Source organism: Podarcis muralis, chromosome 3, assembly GCF_964188315.1.
Source record: "Podarcis muralis chromosome 3, rPodMur119.hap1.1, whole genome shotgun sequence".
Lineage (NCBI taxonomy): Eukaryota > Metazoa > Chordata > Lepidosauria > Squamata > Lacertidae > Podarcis > Podarcis muralis.
Genome location: NC_135657.1, coordinates 39,700,883 through 39,718,972, shown reverse-complemented (window position 1 = coordinate 39,718,972; position 18,090 = coordinate 39,700,883). Strand labels below are relative to the sequence as shown.

The 18,090-nt window shown below is 39.5% G+C and overlaps 1 protein-coding gene across 8 annotated transcripts in view; it reads left to right on the top strand.

The window, feature by feature from the left end:
- The window catches only part of LTBP1 (latent transforming growth factor beta binding protein 1), a 185,948-nt gene that overhangs the window by 87,776 nt on the left and 80,082 nt on the right, over positions 1-18,090 (top strand). For 6 of the 8 annotated variants that reach the window (XM_028724280.2, XM_028724279.2, XM_077925685.1 and 3 more), the window contains exons 8-11: positions 921-1,023; positions 2,722-2,793; positions 12,716-12,838; positions 17,026-17,193. In XM_028724280.2, the coding sequence (XP_028580113.2) occupies positions 921-1,023; positions 2,722-2,793; positions 12,716-12,838; positions 17,026-17,193 (466 nt within the window). The remainder of the gene's footprint in view (positions 1-920; positions 1,024-2,721; positions 2,794-12,715; positions 12,839-17,025; positions 17,194-18,090) is intronic. The other 2 variants (XM_028724284.2, XM_028724283.2) reach the window with 1 other exon arrangement.

The window sequence follows — 18,090 nt, the reverse complement described above, 5'->3', positions numbered from 1 at the left end:
TAAGGGAATATTTGGATTGCTATGAAGAATGAATAGGTTGGAAATATGCTGCTTAATGATATATTGCTTCATTTGTCGTTCACATTTTGCGTGATATTCACATGTCCTCCATAGTCCTTTTTGTTTAGTATGTCACCTGAACTGAGGTTTGTGGTTAAGGTCCTAGCTAACTATGAGCTGTAACCAAGACCAAGCCTTGGTTCAATTCAGTCTGCTTTCTGGGGTATAGTAACCGGTCTGATTTTGCCACAATGATAATAGGAACAGATTTTTGAAAAGTACTTTTTCACACAGTTAAACTATGAAACTCACTACCACAGGAAGCAACCTGGACGGCTTTGAAAGAGCCCTAGACAAGTCAATGGAAGATAAGTCTGTCAATGGCTCTGGGGCAGCGCCTCCTCTTTCGCTGCCTGAGGCGAAACGGGAATGTCCTGCCGCCTCCCTTTTTGGCGGCATGCTGCTTTTCTGCCATTGGTGGGGTGGGCAAGGTACCCACAGGGACAACCACCTCTTCAGCTTCCACCATGTGTTTACTTCTGTCTCATGGGCAAGCTGGCACTGCACAGGCTCTTCTTACATTCTTAACTGCTTTTTCATTACTTTGTCTCATGCCACTACAGTAATGATTAAACATCAGAAGAACCACATGGGCAGGCCTAGACACTCTTATGGTTTCAGCTTAAAAACTTTACGGTGGCAGCATAGGACCAAGTCATGGAGAAGTAGTTCTTTGAAGGCTAGGACAAAGAAAGTGCTATCAGTAACTGTGCCTAAGCTGTGATGTAACTTAAGGACCAGTGCTGGCTGCTCTGCACTCGGGTGAAATTATGTCATGGTGATTTTAAAGCAGCAGCATTCTAGATATGTTTTATTTTTCAGCAGCACTAACCTGAGGTTTCTCAACTTGTTATTCCTAGTGTGGTAAAGCACTCCCTGGTCTCTCAAAGCAAGAAGATTGCTGTGGGACTGTGGGTACTTCCTGGGGCTTTAACAAATGCCAAAAATGTCCAAAGAAACCAGGTAAGTGTTTTTCAAATTTGTTTTCATCTTACTGTTCTGCACTATAATGTAGTATCTTTAGAGCTAATGTAAGCATACGTATGTTCTTTTCAGCATAGGGACATAAGGGTATGAGTAAAGCTTTGAGTTTTAAAAAAATAGCACTGTGCGCTGCTATTGTTTTTCAGGAAGGCAATTAGTTTTTGGCAATGGTAGGAACAGAAACAGTACCCATTTAAGTAATTAGTGTGGTGTTCACAATCATGGAAGTATGTTCACTCATAATGCAACGGCTAACAAAAAGAGATTTTCTGCTTCTTGTATTTGGCTTCAGTCTAAATCTCCTTTGTCGATTTGCAAAAAAAGAAAGAAAACATTAATATGCTTACTAATTTCCTATGAAGATGAGCAAATGCTCTCATTACATAGATCCCAAATAAGCACTAAGAGGAAACTGAGTAAGTTGTTAACACTTTTGACATTAAGCTGGTATCCTTGCCTGGTAGTTGACTCATTCACAGGATGCTGATTCAGGGTCGCCTTATTCCCATGACATTTTGACGTTTTCCTTTACTAAAATTGTATTATTTGTCAGACCATAATAATGTTGGATGAAAGAAGGCTTTCCATGGAATCTTTTATGGTTTTGAGCTTCATGACCTTGCCATGAGATTGACATATTGGCACTATTTCTAGGTTAGCGGAGTGTGTAACCTGAAGTGTATGTAACCTGAAGCGTATGTAACCCGAGGTACCACTGTAATTCTATGGCAAATAGAATGAACACACACTTTATGGGAAATGTGACCTTGCACAACTTTTCAGAGAGATGTGGCCCTGCCCTTGTAAACCTTTCTCTCACTCTCTTTCTCATACACGTACGGTGGTACCTTGGGTTACATACGCTTCAGGTTACAGACTCCGCTAACCCAGAAATATTACCTTGGGTTAAGAACTTTGCTTCAGGATGAGAACAGAAATCGTGCTCCGGCGGCGCAGTAGCAGTGGGAGGCCCCATTAGCTAAAGTGGTGCTTCAGGTTAAGAACAGTTTCAGGTTAAGAACAGACCTCCAGAACAAATTAAGTACTTAACCCGAGGTACCACTGTACAGTGGTTCCTTGGGTTACAAACACCTTGGGTTACAATCACTTTGGGTTACAGACTCTGCTAACCTGGAAGTAGTACCTCGGGTTAAGAACTTTACCTCAGGATGAGAACAGAAATTGTGCAGCGGCTGCGCAGTGGCAGCGGGAGGCCCTATTGACTAAAGTGGTACCTTAGGTTAAGAACAGTTTCAGGTTAAGAACGGACCTCCAGAACAAATTAAGTTCATAAACAGAGGTACCACTGTATATATATACCCTAGGTTGTGGGCATACATTTCAACATGTACAATGGCTCTTCCAAATTTCAACAGCATGATGTAACTTTCATGTGCCAGATTTGGTCGATTTGGCATGGAATGCCTCAACAATGGTTTTAAATAGGGTTGCAAACCTAGTTTTGCAGCTTACCTTTAACCATAATCACCTGATTCAGATGTCATGGCAAGCAAGGCTTAGAGCAGCTTAGAGGAAGGACTCAATGTGTATGAGAACAGACAAAGAAGGGGGAGCATGTGAACTCATGGCACTTTCCTGATCTTCTAGACTCTGGTTTGGAGGATTGTATCACTTGGTAATTTACTAATGTGGGTTTTTTTTAATTTTCAAATTTAGCTTATCCTGGATATAGCCAAGTGGTGGATTGTCCACAAGGTTACAAAAGAATTAATGCTACTTTTTGTCAAGGTAAGATGTTTTCAGCATTTGTTTTGAGCAGGAATGGGGTTCTGTGGCTCTACAGATGTAGATCAACAGCCGATAGTTGTACCCCAACATCTGGAGGGCCACGGGTTCCCCACCCATGGTTTTGAATAATTCTGTTGAGCTAAAATAAATTGTGTGCATTTCTCAATTTACTTAAATGCATACTATGAATAAATCTGTTATGTCAGTTTCATTTGCAGGAGGTGGTGTTGTAATTAAGTAGAAAATATTGCCTGTTTGGTAAATGAAATCACTCGAGACTTATATGGCTCATCATTTGCATTTATTGCTGGAAATATTTATAGCCCACCTGTCCATTCGCAATAACAACACCAAGTCATCTTAAAGTCAACATAATTAAAATCCCTATACACTGACACACATTAAGAAAAAATATATAGTGAGTTTAGGAATTCACAGAAGCCAGAATTAAATTAGTTTTATCTCATGATGGAATACCATCAGGAAGTGGATCTGCTTTGTAAGGAAATTCCAGAGTCGGAGTGCCCCTATGGAGACGGCCCACTTCTGTGTACCTCTGAGTACCTCCTAACTGAGCTTATGGTGCTGGTGCTTTGAGAATATTGCGGGAGGACATGGCCCATTGGATGTTCTAGTCTTAAACCATTAGTGGTTTAGAGGTAATGACCAGCTCTTTGAATTAACCCTGGAATTGGAAATAATGGAAGGTGCTAATAGTCAGGTCATATGATACAAATAACTACCCCCAATCAAAATTTGAAACTACTGTTTCCTGTGTTATAAAGTACATCAAACAGAATCACACATTACAAAAGAAAGCTCAGGCTAGAGAAGTGGTTTGACCATTTGAGTATCAATAGTGAAGCTGGCCTTAAATTTCTAGAATGGATAGATCTCTTTCAGAGCAAATATTTTAGGTACTGTATTTTCAAAGCAGTTCCATGGCCATCCTGCCACAGCTAATATCATATTCAGGGCAGCTGAAGGAAAAGAATGCTTTCTTCTCTCCTGCAGAACATCTAACTCCCCATCTTGGAGACTTCTCTAAACATCTAATTGCTCTAATGTTTCTTCAATCAAAAGCCTTCTCCGTTTACAAACCATATGTGGTAGCAGCATGATTAACAACCACCTCCTGATTATTTCCTTTCATTTCAGTGAACTAATGCAATGAAACAAATCTCTTACTGATGTGTGTTATGAACAACAAAGAACCGTCTGTTTGCAGATTAAGTTTTAACAGTTTGGTAGTACATCTTAGGTTATCTAACCAAGATTTCTCTCTTCCTTCAGCGATGTAACAATTGTCTTTCAGTTGAATAAATGTTTTGCTTATACATGCACAGGTAAATCCTAAGCTGCTGTGAAACCCAAATGAACATGCGTATATTAGACTTCATATTTTGGAATCCATATGGGATGAAGGGCAGCATATATGTATTGTAAATAATAAATACATACATATTGATCAGAGCATTATGTGCAGCTTCTAATATCTGTCTGGGCACAAAGTATATCGGTCGTATTAAGGAGTGGGTTAACAATATTTTAGGGGAAATTGCACTGTATTTTTTCTGCCTTTTTTAATACTGAAAAGGAAGGGGGAAATGCATTTTGATATGTTTTTATTAACGGAAAAGAGAAGCTGAATTAAAAGAACAGCTGGTGAAAGGCTTGGCTTTTCATTTTCAGGAGGAAAGCATTTTGCCAATAGAACACTCTCTTAAAAAATGTGTACACTTGAGAACGGGAAAATTACCTGGATGGAGGTGGTTTTAGTAGGAAAACCACTCTTTTCTCTCCCCCTGAACCAGCTTATATTTGAGTGACAGTCAACATTAGCCGTACTCAAAGTAGATGCATTTGGCAATTAGGTGGAAATGATTAATTTGCATTATGGAAGAGAGAAACTTGCTTTGTGAATATGGTTTAATTCATTACAAAGGGTGACCACATATGAGATGGATTTCAGTTTTTCCTCTCTGAGTAAAAGTTAGTTGATTAGAACCTGCTAAAATGAATCAAAAGTAGTCATGTCCATTAACTTCAGTAGGTATACTCTGAGTAAGACTAGCACTGAATACTATCCTGTGATAAAACAGTTTTCTAAAAAGTCAGAAATTCTGAACAGATGACTTGTGCATGGTTACTAAACGCAAATAACATTCTTTTTTATTCTTTACGATGTGGGTGTAGGGAAGTGACTATCCCATGCAGAAATAATGCATATTGATGGTAAAGTGATCATGTTTGCAGTGATAGTTAGGCATGGGTTTTGCAAATTGTGGCTTGGTATCACAGTGGATAGGGACGCGGGTGGCGCTGTGGGTAAAGCCTCAGCACCTAGGGCTTGCCGATCGAAAGGTTGGCAGTTCGAATCCCCGCGGCGGGGTGCGCTCCCGTTGTTCGGTCCCAGCGCCTGCCAACCTAGCAGTTCGAAAGCACCCCTAAGTGCAAGTAGATAAATAGGGACTGCTTACCAGCGGGAAGGTAAACGGCGTTCCGTGTGCTGCGCTGGCTCGCCAGATGCAGCTTGTCACGCTGGCCACGTGACCCGGAAGTGTCTGCGGACAGCGCTGGCCCCCGGCCTCTTGAGTGAGATGGGCGCACAACCCTAGAGTCTGTCAAGACTGGCCCGTACGGGCAGGGGTACCTTTACCTTTTTATCACAGTGGATAGCACTAATATCGGTACAGATGTAATTCTAACCACAATTTGCACTGAGATTGAAACTAAGGAGAGGAATGCTCAAGCGAGGAGGAGGAAAAGGAAGTGGGAGGTGTGTGTGATGCTTTTGATTGCTGGGCCATAGTCAGACACTCAGGAAGCATTACTTCTGTCTTGATCCTCATGTCATGGTGCAACCATCCAGTCAATCTTATATACGAACAAAAATCCATCTCTGAGTCTCCATTGAGGGGAGTAAGAACAATTGTGTTAAAGGACCAGTATTTGAGATCCATTTTATAATAGTTTGTATGGTTCTTCTGTTAGTTGTAGTTAAGCCACAGCGGCCTCTTTCAAAAGACTGTACCAAACATACGCCTTGACCTGAACATTGTAGAAAATACCTATATCACATTTGTAAGCCCCTAGAATGTATTTTGCATAGTTAAGCTTTTACCTCTATCTTCAGTACATTGTATTTTATTTTATTGCTATGACTAGTTGCCGATGCAAATAAAGATTATTCTGATCTGATCTTGCATCATTTCTGAATGCAGCTTCCAGATCCTAGACAGAAAAAGAGTTTTGTTGAGCATAATTTGTGCCCCTTTAAACGTGGAAGATACAGAAAGAAGTTTTATTTCCCACTTTAATAGTTTTAGTTTTGCTTTGGTTTAGTGTCATTAACCGCCATTCCACATCAATAAAAAATTAAGCCAGCATTTCCCAAAAAAAAATAATGTGATGAAAATAGTTTTTTATCTCACTATGTTGCCAAATCCTCTGGCAAACATTTGGCAACTTATAACTGTAGGGATGAACAAAGACAGAATCATTTTCCTTTTGCGTCCTTATACTGAGAACTGAAAATGAAACGTGGCAAAATATTTTTTTTCTTGCATTAGAGAAATGCATATTTATCTGAGTATGTAGGCCAGAAAGAAAGAATGAATTTTCATTCACAAGCTCATTTTAGTTTATGCTATTTCTTAGCTGAATCTGTCCTGTTAGATTATGTATCTTTGTAACTGACCTGCTAAAGTAATTATAATAAGACAGCTTATTTGTAAACTTTGTTCATTCATACATTTAAAAAAATGCCCTTGCACTTTCTTGCCGATCAAATTCCTCAAAGCTGCTTGTAATAATAGTAAAATAACAATAAAATCTTAAGTACCAATCTATCATAAGCAAAACAAAGCTGTAAAATAGTAAATTTAGATATATGATAAGCCTGAAATGTGTGAGATAAATTATTATATACAATAGTAGCTTGCTTTTATTTAGTAGAGGTTAAGTAATAAAGAGATGCCGAATTATATAACTCATTATAGTAGACAGTGTAATCAATGTCTGTTACAGTGGGATATTGTGGCTGGGTGTAGCCAACTAAAAATTTAATTTTCTGTAGTCACATGCACATCATTTATTTTGCATATGTTGATTGAAACTATAGTTACAAGGGTGGGGTAGTTCCATGTCTGACTTTTTAATGTCCTTTGTGCCCAAGTTTTATTAAAGGGATTTGAAATACACTTCTTGTGTATTGCCATTCAAGTCTCATCCTAAACAGAAAAAGGCTAAGCCAGTTCCAATGCAAATAATTGACTTAAGTTTATGTGAGATTTCTAGAGAAATTTATTTGAACATAGCTTCAAGGCTGAACATTCACAAAAGCTAGCTTACAAAATGGAGCAAAAGTCCTGCTCAGAACCTACATTTAAATAGGATAATGGAACTTTTCCTGTGGATTTGTGTTAATCTAATGATAAAGCAATTACTGCATGAAAAGGTACTATGAAGTGGTGCTCAGTTTATTGTATCTCCTCAACACACTCCCATTTTTAGTTTTATTTTTGATAGCATTAAAAACAAGCAGGCAGATGGATATGGTAGCAGTATATGCTACTAGGACTATGATGTAAATAACCATCAGCCAGTTTTTGTAACTGGTTAATTCTATATATTATTCTCCTTATTGAACATTCTGGATTTCATCTTTCTTCCTCAATTAAAAAATATATATAAAACAGTTCCTACTAACAGCAGCAAATGTGCTTCAGGTTTGTTATCTTGGTGGCTCACTTGAATTATAAATTCAGTAGGTGGCCTTGAGCACATTTCTTCTCTCTGTATCAGTTCTTCATCTGTAGAAATGACTATCTTATACAACCATTGTGAGGAAAATCAAGGTATAAATGGTAATGCCAAATTAATGCTATGTTTTATTTAAGACCACATAACAGAGATTTTATTTGCCATACAGATTCTTTTGACCTTGTAACTCAGAATTGATCCGAACTTGAAACACTTGACATCCAAACAGGGCAGCATACATAATTCCCACTCATTTTATCCTCATAACCCTTGAGAGATGGGTTGGTGTAAGGATGGTGACTGGCCCAAAGTACATCAAAGCTGATTTGTGATGTGAACCTGGGGGGCCCTGGTATAAGTCCAGCTCTGTAGCCATTATACTATACCACTAGAAAGATTCAGATTGGATTTGAATTATAAGTACCTATTGGTTGGTGTCCTTTTAATCAGAGGGAGCATTTCCAAAGTTTCCCTATACACAGTACTGTGCTAACAGCAGCAACCGTAGTGACGTTAACACCTGCCTAAATTATTGCCTATCAAAGTTATACCCAGACCCTCCCGCCTTCAAACTGTTTTTTAAATAGCAACTTTACTTTGTGGCTTCATTTGATAAAGACGGGCAGATGAAAAAAAGCTTAAGAGCTGTTAAGCTATTTTTAACACAGCCTTCATCTCATCCAGATTCCATTTCCAGCTGCCTTGACAGGTTGATTTCAGTATAATTTACACAGCTGGACAGGACTGCGGGTGGCCGGACATGTTGTTAGGTAGGTGGTCGCCTAACCACAGGGTGAAATTAGTATGCATTGGGCTCTTTGCCTAAAGTATTGAAGCAGTGATCATTCTAAAATGTGCATCTCACCCCCTCCCAAAGAAGGCATTTAAGGTTTGTTATTAATTTGTGGGTGCTTCGTTTGGTGTTTAGATAGCATTTCATAATACATGACTCGATAATCAGTACAACAGCTTCCTGATGGACCCACCAAGAAACCATATCTGATGCACACTTGCTAAAACTTGTTAAATTATACTGCCACCAACACAACTATCCATGAGCAGCAGACAGCACCAGTGTTTTATTGTCTGCTATCCAACATGCCTAAAGAAGACTGAATTTTTAAATGATACTTAACTTATTTATTAATGGCACTTCAGCCAAAGAGGCTACAGAGCGGTTTGCATACAATCAATCAAGACAATCCCTACATGGAAACTTGCATTCTAAAAAAACCCTCACACAAAAGGAAAAGGGAGGGAGGAAAGAGGAAAATCAAAATCCATGCCTCATTTATAAACTGTCATGCCAGTTGGCACAATTCAGGGGCAGGAGATGCCTGATGGAGCTGGGCCTCCAGAAAATTGGTGCAATGAGCCCTGGTTCCTAGCTCTCCCACTGAGGCAGTCTGATGGAGTTGCTTCCCCTAGGTAGCAGCTGAGAGAGAGGAGGATTCAGGCAGCCAGTGGAAGAGCCCTGCTTCCCAGCTCTCCCACTGCAGGAATAACTGTCCCCACCCCCCAGATGACAGAATGGATGATATGGCAACCAGGTAGATCTTTATGTTCTTAGTTGCTCCTGAGAAGGTTGTTATCAGATGCTGACATCTCCTACCCGAATGATAGCCTTTCGAGCATCATCACTGCCCTGCAAAATCACAGGGCTGATGAGAGCCATTATATCAAGCGGGAGGGCTCTAAAAATAAAGATCGTTCTACAGGCCATTGTTTCTCAAAACAGTGGACAACACCCACAAATCCTTTGACTGCTTTCAGGTGGGTCTCAGTTCCATAGCCTGGCCAGTGCCTCCTTACTTGCTTGCTCCACCCCTTTTGACTGAACCAATGGCAGTACCACCAACTATTTGCTCAATGAGTAAAAGTGACTGGGAGAGAATTTTAGGCGGTGGGTAGAGAAGGAAGGAAGCTTTCTCTCTGAAGGGAAAGTGCCAGAGGAGGTGTTGAATAAAATTTGAAAGTGAGATAAAAGGTTAATACTCTATTGTATAATAAACAATCAAACAAGGAAATGAAAGACATAAGAGAGGAAAGCTGTTATTGGAAAAATAAATGAATTTAAAAGGACCAGAGTGTAGGGATGAAAGTGGTAGTTTGTGGGAAGGAAGGTTGAGAATAAGGTGCTAGTTGAGTGTGAAAGGAGAATGAGAAATAAATTAAAGGAGCTGGGGGAGAATAGAGAAGGAGAGGATAGAGAAGGTACCTGCCCAGAATGCAATGAAATTGTTCAAAATGGACCTCCTGATAGGATGGTATCTGCAGGTTTTCCTCTCCTGCAGAATGCAGTGGTTGGCTGGATATATATATATAGAGAGAGGATGAAGCAATCTTTCATATTCCATCTCTGTTAAAAGTTCCATCATCTTAATAATAAAGCAAGCAGGCAACAGATAAGCAGATGTGTTTGTTTCTTCTTCCAGTCTCATATTTTAAATTCTTCTTTCTCCTTCTCCTGCCTGGGTTAAGACCTTGGTTACTTTCTCAGTCAGGAACTCGAGCATGCCAGCAAGGCCCAGCTAAGCTAGTGGTTTTCAGTTCAGGTGCCAAGATAACATGCAGACTTGGCAGGCTCCAAGCATTCCCATGAGATTCACACTGTTCCGTTGCTGGACACCAAAATGGTTTTCCTCTGGCACTCCTTGGAGATTTCAGTTTCCTATTACAGTGGTACCTCGGGTTAAGTACTTAATTCGTTCCAGAGGTCCGTTCTTAACCTGAAACTGTTCTTAACCTGAAGCACCACTTTAGCTAATGGGGCCTCCCGCTGCTGCTGCACCGCCGGAGCACGATTTCTGGTTCTCATCCTGAAGCAAAGTTCTTAACCTGAGGTACTATTTCTGGGTTAGCAGAGTCTGTAACCTGAAGCGTATGTAATCTGAGGCATCTGTAACCCGAGGCACTACTGTAAATGGCTAAAGACAAGCAGGGTGGCCATCTGGGATCTGTCACATTATCATTTGATACCAAATGGCAGTGCTATGGATAAGCTAGATGATTTTGAAAAGAACAGTGTCAGAGATACTGTTATGTGCCTCATGAGTGTTGCCATTAGGCATCTTAACCCCATGTGTGATGGTGCTACGGAGTAACTTGACCTCCTTAAGTGTACACAGCCATATAGTGGCTAATTCAGTCCACTTGTCTTTCCCTGCAGTTAATTGTTAGGCCTTCTGCGTATTCCGCTCTGCCAACCATTTATTATCATGTACAGTGGTACCTCAGGTTACATATACTTCAGGTTACAGACTCCGCTAACCCAGAAATAGTGCTTCAGGTTAAGAACTTTGCTTCAGGATGAGAACAGAAACCGTGCTCCGGTGGCGCGGTGGCAGCAGGAGATCCCATTAGCTAAAGTGGTGCTTCAGGTTAAGAACAGTTTCAGGTGAAGAACGGACCACCAGAACGAATTAATTACTTAACCTGAGGTACCACTGTACTGTATTGTCTTTTGAATTGTGCTGACAGAAGGGGGAGCTTTTATTTGGAGAAGTAGGTGGATAATAAAAAGGATACAATGTGAAAATTTAGCATACTCATGAAGCAGAGGTCTGTGAATAGCTATTAGTCGCTAATAACTAAAAAAGGAACTTCCATGTTTTATGGAAACATTTATTTTATTTGGGGGTGCTTGGAATCTCCATAAAACCCTGCTTGTGTCTTTCCAGAGGGCATCTGGCTTGATACTGTTAGAGATAAAGAATTCTAGATTGAGTGGATCTTTGCTCTGACCTAATAGAGCCCTACTTAGTATGTCAGTGATGTTTGGGAACATGGCAGGCACATTGAAACATATCCTTCCTGTAGTTTGTGGTAGCCCACTCTCTGGAAAACAAGAATAGCTGTTACTTTTGCCTAGCTCCTGCTTCCAGTTCGAAGTGTTGAATCAACATACTTCAATCTTTCCTAGCGGTATTTACACTCTGTCTTTTCCTCTTCTTGGGAGTTCAGAATTTCAGAGATCTGTCTACTTTTGAAAAGATGTTGGAAAGTATCTTGTTCTCATAATTCTGCATATGGTAGCTCAACTGTTCCATGTGTTCTGATTCTGTTTTCTGTAGAGGTAGTTAATGCATTGGCGCAATTCTGATGCTTACCTGCAAAAAACAAAACAAAACCTGTTCCTGTGGTTGGGGAGTGTGCATTCCAAGTGAATAACCATGCACAATGAATTGCAGATCTGCCTCCCTTTCTAATGTGTGACACAGGCATGCCTAAGTTGCTGCTTCAAAGAACAATATCCCGCTATGTTCAGGATTTTTCCCATTGTGTGGGTGTATTTTATTAGAGACCACCCACTGTTTAATGATCCAAATGCAGGGCTAGAAATATATGTTGTATTCCTTCCTAAGATTGGGGAAATTGCTGTCCTTGAAAGCACTTCTGAATCTGTTTCTTTCCAGACCATCAAAAGAATTGCATTGCCAAGTCTTTGATGTATCTCATTCTACCATCCCTCAACCTCATGCTTTGGAACTAACTATCAGGCTCTGGGTAAATTTATATTTGTAAATGTAATGCACACCAGAAGAAGAAAATGGGTTATCCAGCTTTGAAAATTAGCAGCTTAAGTAGACTGTTAAAAGCATCTCATACTGCAAAGTCTATTGTGTGTGGACATAGGAAGTATCAACAGCAAAAATAAATAAATAGAAATGGACATTTTCAAAAGCTGGTGAAACGCCGAACTGTTAACTGCAAAATTGACAGTTGAAATTTCACTATCATCTGGTCTTAGGCAAACCACTTATCATTCAGTTACATATCTGCAATATATTTCTGCAATACCCCTCCAGACTCTGATGTTCCTCATCTACTGTACTGGAAGAGATTAGTAATAATACTTGGGTCCACATTGTTTATCAATCCTTTTGCATGGCAATATTGCACCCATTTTCTGAGTGGTTTCCTACATATTTAGCTGTGATTCCTGCATTGAAGGGGATTGAACTAGATGGCCCTTGGGTATCCCTTCTACGATTCTATGTGTCTGTGTTTTAATAGCACAAAAAAGGAAAGAAATAGAGAAACAAGCTCTGGAAATCAATGCATATCTAGTATATAATACAGCCTAATAGCAGGTGCTTATATGGAGTTGTTTATGTGGATTAATCATTTAACTCATGCTAGTCGTGTTCCCTTTCAGACATTAATGAATGCCAGCTCCAAGGGGTATGCCCGAATGGTGAGTGTTTGAATACCATGGGCAGCTATAGGTGTGCCTGCAAAATTGGATTTGTGCCAGACCCTACGCTTTCCAGATGCATCCGTAAGTAACAGAACCAATCTGTACCTATCAATCTTTCATGTGGGTTTTCTTTTTCCCCTTGCATCTTGTAGTGGATGGCCAACATTTTCTTATGGCGCTTCTCATTTTGAGAACTTTTAATTCACCATTGGAGAGTTTCTTTATGATCTAATAAGAAACTCATTTTAAAACAAAATTATGTGGCGAATTATCCAGATAATTTATCTTCCAAAAAAAGTGACAGAAATGAATGGATACACTAACACAGCATTTGCAGAGATACTGTGATGATTTTTCAGATTGTCAGTGGTTGAGCTAAGTAAATTGTATCTTTTCCTTTTAGCTGAACAAGTAAACCAGTAGGGTCTGATTAAAGGGGGAAAGGTCCCATCCCATTATTCATCTATTGAGCTGTGTTCTCATATCTCATATATTTCCAAACCTTATATTCCTCATTTCCATATTTTTGTATCTCACACACAAAATCTTTCATGACACAGCTATTCACATAGGTATGGGTGTTGGTGGTGGCCCATTCATTGTGTTCTTCATGCTGGCTAATAATTTAAAATTTTCTGCATTGAACATGGGTAGTGCTGCCATTGATAGCACAATCTTATCATGTTTACTCCGAAGCAAAACACCACTGTTCAATAGGACTTACTTCTGGTAAGTTGGCACAGGTTTACAAGAAGTCTCTAAATGCAAAAAAGGGTCATAACTTTCTAAGCTGTGTGGAAATTTAAAATCAATAACATGGAGCATCACAGCCACACTGTCCACAGGAGCTCCAATACAATTGCAAATATCCGTCTTTGTTTAAGGATATGCAGAATTGCCCAAGAATTGTTCCCTTTTCATCCTTATCAGTGCCTTTAATAATATACTCTGGTTTCACCTCAGATCGTATAAATCTTTCCCCTTATCAGTGCCTTTAATAGTCCAAATCCTGTACACCAGGGACGTCCAACTCCAAAGAGACTGCGATCTACTCGCAGAATTAAAAACTGGCAGTGATCTACCCAATTGGGGGGGGGCAGGTCTAAGTTGTTGAGCTTTTTTTTAGGGAAGAAAGTTGAAGACTAAGTCACCCCGACACCAATTTCAGTTCTAGAAATCATGTGCAGATGGGGGGGAGGGGCCAATTGATCCTTTCCCCCCGCAGATGATGAAAAGGAGCCCACAATCGACTTCTAACAACTGGGGTTCGACCTGTTGGTCATGGTCGACCTGTTGGACATCACTGCTGTATACTAATGCTGAACTCATTCTTCACATATGGATGCTAATGTAGCCAAAGTGGACCTACTTGGTGGTCCATGCAATCTGCCATGATCATGAGAGTTGTTGCTGGCCGTGTCTTTGATCATCCAGTCAACACAATCACACACCTAGAAACGGTTGGGAATTTTTGTGTGGAGAGAAATGGCAGTATGTCAGTTGGAACTTACTTGAATCTGGGAAGGTAGATATGGGAATATGAAATATGACAAGTCGTTAGTCCCAAATGAGAATCAGTTTACTAATAAGTAACAAGTAACCAACTAAGTAGCAAGTTCCAAGTATTTGTATGAACTGACTGTTGGAAATAAGAAAGAGCACAGAGGAAGGGGGAAAATAATAAACAATAATTTATTTTCAAAGAATAAAAATTACTAGACACTGTCAGACACCAACCTCAAAATGTAATATGTAACTGTAACTAGTAAAGACAATTTAATATGCTGGGGTGGGGTTTCTATGATATTTTAGAGAAATTTCGTTTTGCCAGTCATGGAAGGCCGCTGTCATCTGACTTCCAACATCAATAGAACAAAGCTTTTCAATGTATAATACCATACTAAAAAATTGGGGGACTGGTTGATTTCTGGATTAACCTGCTTCCATATTGTCTCTCATCTTATTACATGGTTAAATATATGGAGGGGTTTTTTGTGTTTGTTTTTTCTTTTGCTCATTTATTTGAACTGGTTAGAAGATTTACAGTGTAATCTTAAATACTGTTCTATTCCATTTCAAATGGGTTTATGTGTTTTATAATTGTGTTGGTTTTATTTGTTTTTATAACTTTATATCTTATTGCCCTGGGAGTTTATGGTGAAGGGTGGGTAGGAAATCTTATAAATTGAATAAATGTCTACTTAGAAGTAAGTCCTGTTGTGGTTAACTCGCAGGTAAGTGAGTTTTGGATTAAAGCCTTAGGAACATCAAAGGGGTGTATTAATTGATCTATTTGATTATGTAACGTTACTCCATCCCTCACCTTTCATACTCACACATTGTTTATTATTAGAACAATGTATGTCTTGTTTCAGTCTCAGTTATAAGCCAGAGATGACCCGAGTTTCAAATCCTGATAACCCCATATACCAGAATCCTCAAACCACACAATATGGCATCATATAGGCAGACCTGAGCCCAGAAAACAGTTCAAATGATTGTTACAGCCCAGAAGATTGTGGTACCATCTTCCACTTATCCCAGATTCCATTTTTCCTGGAGCAAAGAATGTGGAGAGATGAATTGCTAGGTTGTTGTGTGCATATTTCTCTCTCTCTCTCTCTCTCTCTCTCTCTCCCACACCCACACCCACACCCATCCATCCTTCTTACTTTTGTTCTTCTTTAGTTCATTTAAATTGTCCCAGCAGTAGCAGATTCAGATTATCTGAAATGATTCATAAGGCAGGGTGGGCTACTCCTTTTCCAAATCGTTCCAGGCTGAAATTGTGACTTCCTGTTTTTGTGTTTGTATGGCAAGTAGGTGTGGAGAGCTCATCCTATTTCAAGGTTATTTTTTTTTTGCTGCAAAATAATAATGATTAATTACAGTAACAGCAATAATGATTAAATGTTATTATAAATGTTTTATGTTTGAGCAAAACTGGATTTTAAAAAAGCAAAACTGTATTGTTTCAGTTTGATTTGTTATTTGTGGAAGAACTTCTGTTTATTAGATGAAGAGGAGACTTGGCAACATTTGTTTCTTTAACATCCTGAATAATTACTGTACAACAGATAGTCCATGGATTAAATCCACCGATCACTGCTGCTGTGCAACCTCCATTCATTTCAATTGGACATATATAGGTTGATGCTTATAGCTCTCAGTAGACTTTTGACTGATACTGAAATTTTGACTGGTTGTTTTGTAACTTTTTTAAAAAAAAAAATCCTTACCATTAAAAAGACATTCTCGAGCTTTGTGGGGGCTTGGAATCTGGGTTAGAGTAGCCTTTTCTTTTTCAAGTGAAAACATTCAGCACAACTTGTGACCTTCCAAGCTGAATGCAGTCTACCAGCTAGGCATTGCACCTTGCCAGGCTCTTGGCAACTCTCTTGTTTTTGCAGTCCTAGACAGACTGGAGACGGGGAGAGGATTTATCAAGGTCCTGCTTGCACCACCATCAGTTCTTCAGATCTCAGTTGAGCTTGAGAATCAGAAGTTGTGCAGATTTCGCATAGACCATTATCACATTCATCCTTGAATTTATTTGCCTTCCTTTTGCCATAATCAAAATTTCTTGAGTTGCCAAGACAGCTTGAAGGAAAAAAAATCTTAGTAACAGCAGCGGATGTGGTCTGATCTCATGTTATCGCCACCCTAAATCTTGATGTGAGCTGTGATAAAAAATACTACTGATTCTGTTTTCTGAAGGAATTCTAATTTTCTGTAGAGTGTTGCATTACATGAATTTGAGAAACTGTGAAAGAGAAGGAACAGTGGACAAGGGAAGGTTGATAATATTAGCGTGATATGTTTCTGGAACTATCTTCATTGTAAACTGCCATTACTGACTTCAAAAATATAATTGTCTCATTGACTTAAAATGACCTTGCCTATCAATTCAAAGTGGCTGTGTGAGTGTGTGATCTGTCAGTGTTCTGTATTTTTGCTGTTCACCTGCTTTCAGCTTCTGCTTCAGTGCTTCTGCATGGGAAGGAAGGCTTCATTCTAATTATGTGTTGTTGGAGCATGGCAGCATCTAATTTTGACACTGGCTTTTATTCCTAAACCATATGGGCTTATTTACTTTTGTGTTGCATTCAGACATGATTCGTTATTAAAAAAAGAAAAAATTTTTTTGACTGGAGACATTGGCATCTTTGTCTCTTTTCCGTCTTTAATCTGGTGGTGGAACTCCTATGGTGTTTCTCTGTTTTGTTTCTCATGTAAACTCTGGCGTCCTCCTTCCCTTTTTGCTGCAGCTGATAATCCCATGGTCACTGAAGAGAAAGGGCCCTGCTACCGGTTTGTCAGTGCAGGAAAGCAGTGTATGCACCCTCTCTCTGTTCAGCTCAGCAAGCAGCTCTGCTGTTGCAGTGTTGGCAAGGCCTGGGGCCCCCACTGTGAGAAATGTCCCCTTCCAGGAACAGGTAAGAGGTTCCCAGAAAAAGATATACTTGCACTGACACACTGTACACAGCACATAGTGTAACTTAGCATAGTGTCCTACAATACAGTGTTATGTGAGTCATACGGGTTCTTGCTAGTAGCATTCCTTAAACAAACATAGAGAAGATTTTCCTCTGCTGCACCAGCTTTCTAATTAAGGTAAATTCATCATTCATTGAGTGGTGTTTCTCATTGCATGGTTCATATCACATGATGGTTATGAATAAGCTAAGAAGGGTATACAACTGGACTGTCTTAAGACTGAAAACTATAACCAGATTTATCTTGAGTTAGCACTTGAAAGAAACCCTTTCGAAATTTCCAAGCTTTAGCGATCAAGAGACTGAAACACTTTGCCAAGGAGTTGTGGGTTTGGTCTATAGCCTTGGAACTAGGCTCAAGGCTGGATCCCTTGCCATAATTTTTTTTGTCAAAGTCTTGATGGAGGCTTGGAGAAAGAATGGAAACTAGGGTGCTATGAATAGAATCAGTACTATTAAAAATATTAAAATCAAGAGTTCAGTTCACATTCACACATACCAAATTTCCCAATCCAGTCTGGGCCTGTGTTGTGGGCAGACAACCAGAACTGCCTGCCAGAAAGATGGTAGAACACTACATAGAAAGAGATACAGTAAGTAATAGGAACACGAGCAAATCAGCTAGCAAAGGTTAAAGTAGTTGGTTGGATGAGTGAAGCTAAATACCTGAAAGGATTGGACATGATTTGAGTAGCCTCCTGGTTGCTCTAAAACATGTCCAATCAGTTCTACTGCCATCCATTTTTCTGTGTTTGGCTTCAAGCTTAGCAATGGTAAATTTGCATACATTTAAATAGACCAAAGATCAATGAATTACTTTCCTCCTCCTGGTTTGGT